General features: G+C 42.0%; 1 protein-coding gene across 1 annotated transcript; it reads left to right on the top strand.

Annotated features, from left to right (window-relative positions):
- Positions 1-352: 352 nt before the first annotated feature.
- On the top strand, positions 353-1919 carry CTRC (chymotrypsin C). Its single transcript, XM_054849315.1, has 8 exons — positions 353-420; positions 526-617; positions 702-799; positions 895-1020; positions 1105-1241; positions 1333-1478; positions 1583-1732; positions 1842-1919. The coding sequence occupies exons 1-8, from the start codon at positions 381-383 to the stop codon at positions 1857-1859; spliced, it is 807 nt and encodes a 268-aa protein (XP_054705290.1). The 5' UTR covers positions 353-380; the 3' UTR covers positions 1860-1919.
- The last annotated feature ends 10715 nt before the right edge of the window (positions 1920-12634 follow it).

The raw sequence follows: 12634 nt of genomic DNA, 5'->3' as shown, positions 1-12634 counted from the left end.
GCGGGGGGCAGCGGGGCTGCCCGGCACCCTGCAGAGGGGGGAACGTGGCCGGGGGGGGGGCTGCCTGCCAGCTGTCCCCTGAGAGGGACCCTGCCTGTCCCCGGCTTGGGGCCACGCGTCCCTGCCGTGCCACCTCATGGCACAGCGGCACGGTGCCGGCACACGATGGGCAGGTGGGCCTGTTCCCAGGCGGGAAGGGGAAGCGCGATAAGATGGGTGATGGGGTCCGGGCCAGGGGCCCCCCTGGCTCCCCTGCCCCAGCGTGTGACACTCGCCAGATGTCGGTGGCAGGAGTGGCGATGCCAAGGTCCCTGACGGTGGTGGCGGGTGCTATAAGAGGGGTGAGCGGCTCCACCGTGGCACCTTCGGACTGCGTGACCATGCTGGGGGCTGTGTGTCTCACCGTGCTGCTGGGCTACGGTGGGTGCGGGCATGGGGACGGGAGGGCGGGGATGGGACCCCAGCACTCGCCGTGGGCCCTGGGCACAGGCAACTGCTGAGGTCCCATTGCTGGGTGTCGTGCAGCCTACGGATGCGGTCAGCCGGCCGTGCCGCCGCTGCTGGGTGCCCGGGTGGTGGGTGGCGAAGACGCCCGGGACCACAGCTGGCCATGGCAGGTAAGGGGGGGGGGGGCACGGGGAGGGGGCGGGTGACAGGGAGGGGGACGCTCCCGCTCTGATGCCGTGCCGCTGCCGTTGCAGATCTCGCTGCAGTACAGCCGCTATGGGTCTTGGTACCACACGTGCGGCGGGACCCTCATTGCTCCCAGCTGGGTGCTGACAGCCGCTCACTGCATCAGGTTGGTGTTGGGGTGCTGGGTGGGGGGAGGCAGGTGTTTGTGGAGACTGACACACACACACCCCCCCCCCCCCCGCCTTGTCTTTTCGCTGGCAGCTCTAGCCTGACGTACCGCGTGCTGCTGGGCAAGCAGGTCCTGTCGGAGGAGGACGAGCCAGGCTCGGTGGCCGTGGGCGTGGAGAAGACGATCGTGCACGAGAAGTGGAACTCCTTCTTCATCATGTAGGGGACGGGACGTGTCGGGGGCAGCTGGGGGGGCATTGCAGCTTGGGGTCCCCCGTCCTGACGACTCGGCTCTCCCGGTAGCAACGACATCGCCCTGATCAAGCTGGCGCAACCGGTGGAAGAGAGCGACACCATCCAGGCGGCCTGCCTGCCGCCCGCCGGCCTGACGCTGGAGAACAATTACCCCTGCTACATCACCGGCTGGGGACGCCTCTGGAGTGAGCGGGGGGTCCCCGGGAAGGAGTCGGGGGGTTGGGGGGGAGGGGGGCGGGTGCAGCGGCGGGGTGCGAGGTCCGGCTGTCGTTGCAGCCAACGGGCCCCTGGCCGACGTCCTGCAGCAGGCGCTCCTGCCCGTGGTGGACTACGACACCTGCTCCCAGAGCGACTGGTGGGGCAGCAACGTGCGCACCACCATGGTGTGCGCCGGCGGCGACGGCGTCGTCTCCGGCTGCAACGTGAGTGCGGGCAACACCGGGCGGCGGGTGCCCCGGGCCTAAGGCGTGTGCTGGTGGGGTGCCTGGGGGCGGGTGCTGAGCGACCCGGCCGTCTGCCTGTGCAGGGGGATTCGGGCGGCCCCCTGAACTGCCAGCGTGATGGGCTCTGGGAGGTGAACGGCATCGTCAGCTTTGGCTCCGGGCTGGGCTGCAACACGGCCAAGAAGCCGACGGTCTTCACGCGGGTGTCTGCCTACATCGACTGGATCAACGAGGTGGGTGCCCCCTCTCTCTTCCCCCCGTGGAGGGGCCGACCGTGCTGTCCCCGTGCCCACCCAGGCATGGGTCTCACCATGAGCCCCCCCCGTGTCTTCTTGTCGGCAGAAAATAAGCGCGAACTGAAGACGTGGCAGGCGGTGCAACAAATCTGGAGTATGATAAAGGCAAATGTGCTGTGCCGGCCTCGTGTGTCCCGCTGGTTATTTGGGGCGGTGGGGTGGGGGTGGGGCATGAGGTGGTGGAGCCAGGGGCGGACCCCTGCGGCCGTTGGTGGCGATGCCGAGCTTTGGCCGGCGTGCTCGTGAGGGTCCGTCGGGTTGTGCGGCGGGTCTGGTCGGGGTCCCGGGCAAGGCGGAGCGGGCAGCTGTCCTGCAAGCTGCCACCAGTTGCGTGGGGGGGGAGAGCGGGAGCTGCGGCAGCGGTGCCGCAGGGCTTGAGGCTTGGCTGGTGGTTTGGAGGAAGCGGGGCTGGGGTCTGGCCGGGTGGTCTTGCGGCGGGGGGGGGAGTGTGCGTGTGTTCTTGGGGCTTGGTCGATGCCTGGATGCTTTAGGGGACTTGACTGGCCCTGGGATGCCTCAGGGGACCTTGGTGGCCCTGGGATGCCTGAGGACAGGTGATTGTTAAGGTGGGGGTCGTGAGGGACCTGGGTTGGTTTTGTGGGGGGGTGGCTCAAGGGAGCCTGGGCCCCTGGGAGCTGCGTGGCATTGCCAGCTGTGGCTGCAAGCCCTGTGCCGCAGCATCTTCCCGTGGGCCTCCTTCCAGGGCGGCTGGAGAATGCGCACGTCCCGGCCGTGGGGTGCCTGGGAGGAGCCGGGGCTGGGAGGGGGAGACGTGGGGTTTGCTGGGAGAAGAGGTGGCCATGGTGATGGGAGCGGGTGCCAAGAGGCTGCCTAGGAGGTGAGGACCGCCCGCCGCGCCGGAGCCTCGTCTGGTCGTGGCTGCCGGGGCCCAGCGGGGAGCTGCGTGGCAAGAGGAGGACAAGGATGACGGTGAGGAAGAGGATGCGGAGGAGAAAGGAGGAGGAAGAGCAGAGTTGGGCAGCAGCTCCTCAGCGTGATGGACGGTGCCCAGCCTGGGAGTCACGGTGCCCCCGGGCCACCAGCGACACCGACTTGGGTGCGGAGTGCGCTGGGCGAGGCGCTTGGCTGGGCCGGGGTTGTGGGTCCTGTCCCGTGGTGGGGCCAAGGAGGGGGGGTGGGAAGGGGGTACTGAGAGCCTGTCTGGGGGGTGTGACACCCCCACCCCGTGTGGGAGGCGCTGGCTGGTGTCAGGGCTTGTCGTATCGCGACGTGTTGACGCGCCACGTGTGTATCAGCCGGAACGCTGTGTTCTCTCCTCGGTGGTGGTTTGGCGGCTGTTTGTTTTATTAAACCTCAGTCAAAAATTAATTAGAGTTCACATAAAGTATTAAAAGTTTAAGGTATAACAATGTTTAGTTCATCTTTAAGATCTATTAAAAAAAAAAATGGACTGCAGAGTTGAGACTTTTAAAGAAATGTTATGTTGAAAACGTTAACTGAAGCAAAAAAAAAAAATTATCTTTAGGTTTAAAGAGCTGATAGGTTCTTTTAAGTACCCCTGACAGTGTAAGTATTAAAAAAAAAAAAAAAAACCTAAGGTGAAGGTGGTCGTCTTAAAGTTTTAAAGTACCCTTTTTCTTTAGTGTTCCATTACAGTACTTCTTAAGAAAAGTTGTTTGTGAAAATTTAACCCTTTTCTTAAGATATGAGTTCCGTAAAGTCATGAAAAGAAGGTAAAACAAAAAAAAATCTTCAAAAATAAAAAAGAACTAAAGTAAAGAATGAAGCAAAGGCTTACATCGTTTGTTAAGGTTTATTTAGGTAGATGAAGGTAAAATAACTTGTTATTACAAATAAGAAGTTTTAAACTGCAAAGAAATGGAACTTTTGTAGATTACAACCAAATTGCAAAAAGGTGCGGATAATAAAAAAAAGAAGAGAATAGATTTGAAAGTACAGGCTTTGGTTCAAAAAGTAAGAACTGTATTTTAAACTGAACAGTTGTAGACTAAATGGAACTTTTAGAAAACTAGGGGTTTTACACTACGTTTTTATCACTTTACAGATATTTAGAAGTTTTATAAAAGAGCTGCGTTATTTTTTTTTAAAACGTTTTGTGAAACATTGTTGTAATTCTTTGAAGAAGTGTTCGAGGAGCCCCGCTATCAGTTGTGTCAGGAGCGGGAATTGCCACTGGCGTGGCGCTGCCCGCCGGGAGCGGTGTGGCCTGGCCCGTGTGCCTGGAGCGCTGCTGCCTTTGGCCACGAGGCCGGGCCGAGCGCTGGTCACCATGAGGCCTGGCCAAGGGGGAGAACCAGCGACGGGGTGGGGGGGTGTCCTGCACGGCGCGAGGTACAGGCCCCAGCCTCTGCATAACTCGAAGGCGAGACCGTCCTCAGAGAGAGGGCGAGACGGCGTTTCCCCTCCAGCCAGAAGACAGAGAGACCTCCAGGAGTGGCAGCCAAGGCGGGAGGATGATGAAGCCGCAGAGGCGGAATCTGGAGGACGTGGCTCCTCCGAGCGTCGTTGAGGAAAAAGGGGCTCACTTGGACACGGAGTCCGCGCGTGTCGCACCAACGCCTTGCGCGGAAGCCGGTGAGGCTGTAACGGGCGCAGGCCGGTAACGGAGAGGAGGCTCTGCGGCAGAGCCGGGGGGGGGGGGGTCCCAGCTCTTCGTTGGCGTTGGGGACTGAGCCTGGCCCGGCCGCACCTGGGCTGGTCTCTGCAGAGGAGGGTGGAAAGCAGCATGGGAGGGGGTCAGGTCGGAGCCTCGCGACTCCGCAGGAGGCTCCCCTGGGACGAGGTGTTTGTAAAGCCTGACAGGCCTTGGTGACACAGCATTTTTAAACTTTATCACAGTGTTAGAATTGTCTTTGTTATCCAAGGAAAATGACCCTTTACGTTCCGAAGAAGTTCTAAGATTTTTTTTTATTTTTTTTTTTTAAATTTCAAGAGCGGAAAGGGAAAGAATAAGTAACGTAATGATGTATTAAAAGTTATATGAGTTACTGAACTACTTAGACACTTATCTTGTGTGACTTTATATCAGAAAAAAAACCAGCAACTTCATTTATAATGTGTATGTGAAGGAATTGTATGCAAACATTATAAAAGAAGAACTTTTCAAATAGGGCTCTTCCTGTGAAAGTTTATGTGGCTTTTTTTGTTTTGTGGGTTTTGTTTTTTTTTAAGGAAAACTTGAGTACAGATCTGGATCTTAGAGTTTAAGGGGTTTTTTTTTCCCTGAAATTTATAAATGTCCTGTGGAGAAACATCTTCTATGTTTCTGTTTATGAAAGCTTTTGTGTGTTTAAAGGAAACGAAAGTGAATCCCCTAAGGTCTTTTAAGGTTCTTTCAGGCCTGAAACCCTAAAATGAATACAGAAAAGGTTTTAAAAAAAAAAGGGTGGTTTTTTTTTTTTAAAGGAAGAGGTTAAATAAGGCCTTTTTATAGTTTTTAAAGTTGTATAGAGGTTTATCAGATTTTTTTGGTGAAGAATTAGGAAGCTCTTAAAAGAACATTACATTAAAACCCTTTAAAGTTTTTGAAGTGTAAGATGTTGTCTGGATCTTACTAACTTCTGTACTGAAGATCTGGGCAACCTTTCTGAGCTAATGGTTTAAAGTTATGTCTACGGAAATTAGTTTTTAAAGGAGTTTAGTGAGATAATACTAATTTTTCGTGGCAGGTTCCCTCCGCCCCCCGCTTTGGATCTAAGCACTGTTAGGTTTGTAAGTAAAAGGTAAAGGTTTGCAAGTGAACAACTTTACTGTGACTTGGTGTTACGGTTTCCCCCCCAACTGCCTCTGCTTTTCCAGAAACTGTTGTGCAAGAGTAATGCCTTGGTCTATCCTTCAGGTTTTCTTTTCTCATTTCTTGGTATTTTACACATTGGTGTAAGGTCCAACTTTTCCAGAAACTGGCCAGGGTGTATTGGCTTTACAAACCTTACCAGCGTAACCTCCCCCGGGTGTAAAGTCTTTTGAACTAACAAGTTTATCAAAAACTTTACAGGGTTTGTGGGTTTTTTTTTTTTTCAAGTTTCCAGTTTCTGATTAAATTTTTTTTACTAAGTAATTTTGGAACCCTTTTTAAACTTTTTTGTAGGTAAAGTTTCATAAGTAAACTTGTTACTTAGTTCTAAAAAGGTCGGTTCCAAAAAAAAAAGGTAAACTGGCTTGTTTAGAAAAGCTCTTAGAAAACAAAAGTTTAGTCACTGCAAAAACCACCTCTAACAGCATAACAGTGAAACTCAGTCTGGAGTTCAAAACAATGCACTCCTAAGCTCCCAAAACCCCACTCTATATCGAAGAGTTTTTCCCTAAAAGTCTAGAATAAAAAAAAAAAATTAAACCTTTACAATCTAAGACGCCAAAATTTTTGCATGTAAGTTTGATTTTTTTTTTCTTCTTGTTCTTCTGAAGTTTTGTTTTAACCCTAAAACAAATTCCTCTTTTTGTGTTTAGTCACTACCTCTTTAAGCGGGACTCCTAAAATGAGTTCTGTACTTGTGCAAGTAAAAAAAAAAAAGTCTAAAAAGTTTGCACTAATCTTGTCAAATTATTAGAAGACAGTCTAAATAAAAAAGAACTCTAGATTTAGAGATAAAACAAACTCTCTGTGTGTGACTTCTTTAAAAAAAAAAGTGTAGCATATCGAAACAAAAAAACTACACTGACACAGAGTCTACAGTTACAGAGTTAGGAAAAGTTTAGAGGGTGCACAAAAATCAGTTTACAATTCGTTAAAAGTGTGACAATCTGTAAACAGTGTACGACTACAGTGTATTTCAATAAGAAAGGTTTTCAAAGAAACAGGTACAAACTTGTTAAAAACCAAGTTTCTTTCCTAGATGTTGCTGTCAACTTCCAAGTCTGGTGATATTCCTAAGATACTATCTCTTCAAAGATTTTTTTTTTTTTTTTTTTTTAGTTTAGAGTGGGTTTCTTTTTTTGGGGGGAGACAGACAATTTGTAAGTGTAAAAACTTTACATCAGGTAACATTCTCTCTCTCTCTCTCTCTCTCTCTCTCTCTCTCTCTCTCTCTCTCTCTGAAGTCTAATTATTAGACTACATGTTTCTGAATATTACTGCATTGAAACCTGAGTGTGTTAAATTAGAAACTACTTGCAGTTTCATAATTGATAAGAGTTCAACAACACACCAAAAAATTTTACACTCAGCATAAACTAACCCTAGTTCACTAAATTACACTCACTCACTCATGCATATAGAGTGTTGGTAAGTAGTTTTTTTTTAAAAAAAAACAACCAAAAACCAAACAAAACCCTCCGGATCAGAGTAGTTTGAGGTCCTAGCTTTCCAGCAGGTTTAATCTAAAGTTTCAGGTTGGATGCAAACACTCAACTGTGGAAAACAACTGGTTGTGTTTTTCCTGAGAGTATAAAAGGTCAGACCAAACCCAAAACCTACTACCACCTTTGTGTAGAAACAAAATGCTGTTTATCTGGGGGTTTTGGGGGGTTGATTGGGGTGTCATAGTGTTCGTAGAGGGAAAAACCTGAAACTTGTGCTAGGTGTTATTGTAAAGCCCGGGAAAGAAAAGTGTAAAACACGAGTTTGCTTTAAAACACAGTTTAGCAAAAAAGTTACTTCCTTAGACTGTGACCTAGGGTTAGGAGTAAAAACTACAGCTAAAGCCTTTAGGTTTTTCCTAATAGGTGACAGCATTTTAGGTCGCAGTGGTTAGAAAGAGCAGTATTTTATGGAAAGCTTAGGTATTTAGATTTAGAAGGGTTTTCCTTTTAAAACTTTGTTAAACTTGAAACTTTGAGTCTTAAGTCACCTGACTCCCTTTTTAGTTTAAGGTAAAATACTAAAAAAAAACCAAAACAACCCAACCTTTTTCATATACCTAATACGGAGAATACATTTTTATTTTTAAGTGTTAGGGATTTATTATTAGTTTACTCTAGGTATTTAAACCATAAAAAGTCCTAGGTTGGGTTTTAGGTTAAAACCCAGATGATATACCTAGAGTAAATACCTAAATAAACACTTTAAAGTAATAGTAGACTTATTCTAAAAGGCTAGGTCCAGTTACTTTTCCTAATACAGTACCAGCCTACAGTATTTTAAAATAGAGGTTTAAAAACTCTAAAGACTTTAAAAGATTTTTTTTTTTTTTTTAGGGAAACTTTTTACCCCAAATAGAGGACCAGTCCTGTTTTTCAAGGAAGAACATAAACTTTAAGGTTAGAAAACCTTTTGGGTAAGTCTGTCAACCACCTCTTGTAAGTGTTGTTACCAAGTCTGTGTAGTGCTTAGGGGTAACTGTTTAGTTTGGACTTTAGGTATGTTTACAACAAAAATTTTTGACATGGTTAGGAGGACTGCTTGTGTAAAATTGTTGATTTAGGGACATACTTTACGCACTACTTTTTTACCTTAAAAAAGTCTTAGAGTAAAAAGTTTTTCTCAGGCACAGTGTTAAAAGACTGTTTATTTCAACTGTAACACAACATTTCAAAGTCTTCAAAATTTCTCTTTTCTAAAACACTCAGACTCTTCTAAAAGAAATTTCAAAGTAGTCTGGACTCTCTTTTTAGAGGTTATAGTTTGAGTTAAAAAAGTCTAAGACTCTAAAGTCTTATTTAAGGCTGAAGACACAGATGACTAGTTTTTGCACCAACTCTACAGCAAGACTCCTAAGACGTAGTAGTAAAAAAACCTCTCCTAACTAGTTAGTCTTAACACTAGAGCCTAACTAGGTAGAGAGTCTTTTTACTACTACGTCCTAGGAGTCTCGCTGTAGAGTTGATCCAAAAACTAGTGTGTGTCTTCAGCCTTAAAGGACACTAGAGGACCCTAGAGAACTACTCTGTTTTCAAATGTTAACCTCCAAAATATTTGAGACAGAAAATGTCTGAAAACACCTGTAAGGTGTAGAGACTTTTAAGCCTTTCTAGCAATCCAATTCCTAAACTATAAATAAGTATTAAACTATACATCTACAACCTTTGGAGTCTAATCCTTACCAGTTTTGACCCAGATACAAAGTCTTTGGGATAGTCTGTTCTTAGACTCTTCCAACCTCAGAATCATCAAAGATTCTAAAATAAAAAGACCTCTATGAATCTATGACCCTAAGGCTTAGCTTTTAAAACAGAAAAAAAAGTCATATAAACTAGGTTAACAGATGAGACTTGTTGTTAAAGACCTGAAAAGTTCTATTAAACTTTAAAAAAAGTGTTAGTCTCAAAAGTCCTTTTTTGTTTTTTAAGACTAGACAGATGTGTAGTGACTCACAAAAACTTTTTTGAAAAAAAGACTGTTAGACACTGTAGTCCTTTTTTTAAGAAAAGAGGTTTAGTCTAACAGAAAGATTGAGACAAAGTTGACTGAAAAGAGATTTTTAAGAGTCCAATCATCAAGTCCTAAGTCTTAAAGTTTTGTAAAAGTGGGGGTTTTTAAGTATCTCAGGTTAAGGGAGACTTAAACTGTTGAAAAAGTTTTATTTTTATCCTTTAAACTCAGGTTTTACCGGTTTAAAGAGTAAGGCTAAAAAACTTCAAGTCTGAGTTTTACAACTAGAAAAAGTTCACTGACTACCTAAGGTCTAAGAAGGTTGTACAAGACTTAAAAAAATGTTTAGGAAAGTTTGTTAAGTTTAATAGTAAAAAACTCGTAAAAGTTCTAAGTCTTTGTCAAGGTTTTTTAAATGGACTGACCTAAGTACCTTATTACTAAAATTAGACAAAGTCTCTAAAATGGTTTCTTAGAGTATCTCACTATAAAGTTTTTTACAAGACTTTTTCAAATTTAGTTTAAAACTTAAGGTGTGGGAAAAAAAAACCCCACCTCAAAAGTTTGACCTAGGTTAGGACTGTTAGTGAACTTTAAAACTTAAAGGGTAACTGAGGGGGTGACTTAAAACTCTAAAGGTTACAAATCAGTTTTATAAGTCTGTAAAAAGTGAACTTTTTTACAATTTTTTTAGAATACAGTAAAAATGTTTTAAGAGAGAATTGTCTTGAGGTTGACAAAAAACACCTAGACTTTTACTGATTCTGAGGTTTTTTACTTAACGCTTTTTAAATTAACTTATTAAGATATTATTTGACAAATAAAACTCACACTTGACAACTGAAACTTTGACAAAGGCCTGACTCTTGTCTTGAAACTTTTTTGACAATAAACTTTTCCTTTTGATAAAAAAAAACAAACCCTTTTTTAAACCTTTTACAAGTCCTTTCTAGATGTTAAGACTAAACCTTTTAAAGACTTTGAGAAAACTTGAAAAGTTTACTGACTAGGTTAGCATCTAAAAACAGTCTGTAAATCTGTAAGAGCCTACAAAAACTCAGACTTTTAACGTTTCCTAAGTCGAAACCAAATCTCAGTCAAAAGGTTTGACTTAAAGTCTTTGTCCTAAGGTAAAAAGTTTGACCTTTAAGATCTTTAGACTTGTTGAATAATTTCAAACAAACAAACAAACAAGGTTTGTTTTAAAGTCTGAAGTCAAAACTTTTAGGTTTGACTTAGGACTAAACTCTATTTTCCAAAAACAGTCTAAGATTTTTTTTTAAGGGTCTAGACTAAAGATTTACAAAAATTTAAAGTTTAAAAAGAAATCTTAGAATTTTAGCAAAAGTTAGACTTTTTACAAAGTCTAAAAGTACTTAAGACTTAAAGTCAAGTCTCTACAAGAAGCTAGTCAACTCACAAACTAAAGTTAAAATTCTAACTTAGGGGTAGCAAATTGACTTTAAAACCTCTTTGAACTGAGACTGGTTTTAAAAGTCCATTTAGACTTTTTGGTTGTAAAAGTCAAGAAAAAAGAAACAAAAAACTTATTAAAAGTCTAGTTATTAAAAAACCTAGTCTTAATCTTTGACCTGGTGTTATTTAAAAAAGTTAAAAAAATAAAGTAACAAAAGATTCTTTTCTTAAGGTAGAACTTTTTTGAACAAGGTTAAGGTTTTTATTTTAAAACTAGTTTTAAAGTTTTTGGAATCTTGATAAAACTAGTTTTTGGTTTCTTTTTTAGTCATCTGTTTAAGAAACCTAAAAGTTTTTGGACAGTAACATGTTGTACAAAAGTAAAATTTAAGAACTTTCTTCAGTCTCTCTGACTTAAGTCTAGGACTTTCAGTCTCAACCTAAAAACAAAGTCTTCTTTTTAACATCCTAAGGTCTGTAGACTTTTAAAAAGTTTGACTTTTAGGGCTTCTAAGACAACAAGTAGAGAAAGACCTTTTTTTCCTAAAAGAAGACTTGAGGGGTTTTTTTAAACTTTTGAGTTCTTGTACATTTAAACTGTTAAAGTCTTAAACCATTAAAAAAGGTCTTAAGAGTAAGTCTAAACCTGTAGGTTAAAATTTTTATGTTATTATTACCTTAGGAACTTTTTAATTTAAAAAAATTACAGGAAACGCTTACATCCTATTCTGAATAATAAAAGTTCCTTTATTAAGTTGAAGACTCATAAAAGGTTTAGACAATAAAAAACCCTACAGTCCAGACCTCAAAGTTCTAAAGATAGTAAACCTTTAATAGTGTGATTTAAGTTCTTAAGTCAGAAGTCTGATTTTCTTACAGTTTATGTTTAGAGTCAGACTTTTAAGTTTTAAAAAAAGTCTACAGTTTCAACTACAACTGACTTTAAAAAAACAAATAGACAAAAGTCTTAGATTATTATAGACCTAAAATGATATACTCTTAGTTTAGGCTTAGACTATAAAGTCTAAAGGTCAAGGTTTTTTAACTAAGTAAAGTTATGACTTAACTTTAGTAAAGTTGGGTTTTTTTTTTTTTGTCTTAAAAGTTACCTATGTAAAGGCCATTCAGTCTAAGGTAGAATGAAAAGTCTTTACTATTAATAAATACCTAACTTTAGTAACTAGTCAAAGTCTTGGGTTTTGTACAGCTAAAACTCTTTTTTTAACTGGAGTAGTTTGAGTCAAACTTTTTTTAAAAAGTGACAGTAGTATTTTTTTTATTGGTAAGAAAAAAGACTTTTTTATTAGTTAACTTTGAGTCTTTTCTTAAATTTAAAAATTTTTTTAAAAGTCTTTAAAGTCTAAAATTTTAAAGTCTTCCTTTTTACAGGTTTAGACTGTTTTACTAAGGAACTTTTTGTAAGGACTCGATGTCACCCTAAGTCTTCTACCTAAACAAAAAGTCTCTTTTGAGTCAATGTCATTTTTACTAATAAAACCTTTAAAGAAGTCTACAAAAGTGCTAACTTTTTATATATAGAGCTAGTCAAAGTCTTTTTTACAGGTCAAGTCTCTTGAGTTACAGTGAGTCAAAGATTCTGTAGGGAGTTTTTTTAACATTTTTAAACTATAAGAGAGAAAAGTCTAAAACTATTAAAGACTTAAGTCTTAATTTAGACTCTCCAAAATTTTTGTGGTAAAGTCTAGAACAGTATTTTTGTAGAAACTAAACTCACCTTTTATTTACTAAGTGTAATGTACAAAGACTACACAACTTAACCTTTCTTCTACAGACCTGTTTCTCAAAGTTTCTTCAAAAACTTCTCTAAACTATTTAAGCTAAGACCTTTTCAAAAAGAAAAGTTTTTTAAAGTTATGGAGTCTATACTGCAACATTAAATTTTTACAACATAAAGCAGAGAAGTTTTACTTTGTACAGGTTTTTTTTTTTTTTTACACTAAAGTTACTCTAATGACTTTAACTGTAATGATTAGACTTTTTAAGACTATGTAAATCTCTTTACTGCACTTTTCCAGTTATTAACTTTAAACTTAGGAGTACTGACCTTTAAGTCTTTTTCCAAAAAAGGACTTGAAAATTTTCGGTAAAATGTGTAAAAAGGTCTTAGAGACTTTTTGTCTCTAAAGACTTCTTTATTTCTTAATGGAGAAAGTTTAAAGAAGACTAGATTTTAA

Source organism: Grus americana, chromosome 21 (assembly GCF_028858705.1).
Source record: "Grus americana isolate bGruAme1 chromosome 21, bGruAme1.mat, whole genome shotgun sequence".
In the NCBI taxonomy this organism is placed as follows: domain Eukaryota; kingdom Metazoa; phylum Chordata; class Aves; order Gruiformes; family Gruidae; genus Grus; species Grus americana.
The sequence above is the reverse complement of the archived record's forward strand: the minus strand, read 5'-3'. Positions and strand labels throughout refer to the sequence as shown.

Coding starts and splice junctions, on each gene's coding strand:
- CTRC (XM_054849315.1), top strand. CDS start 381: ATGCTGGGGGCTGTGTGTCTCACCGTGCTGCTGGGCTACG. Junction 618..701: donor ACCACAGCTGGCCATGGCAG/GTAAGGGGGGGG, acceptor CTGCCGTTGCAG/ATCTCGCTGCAGTACAGCCG. Junction 1,479..1,582: donor GCGTCGTCTCCGGCTGCAAC/GTGAGTGCGGGC, acceptor CTGCCTGTGCAG/GGGGATTCGGGCGGCCCCCT.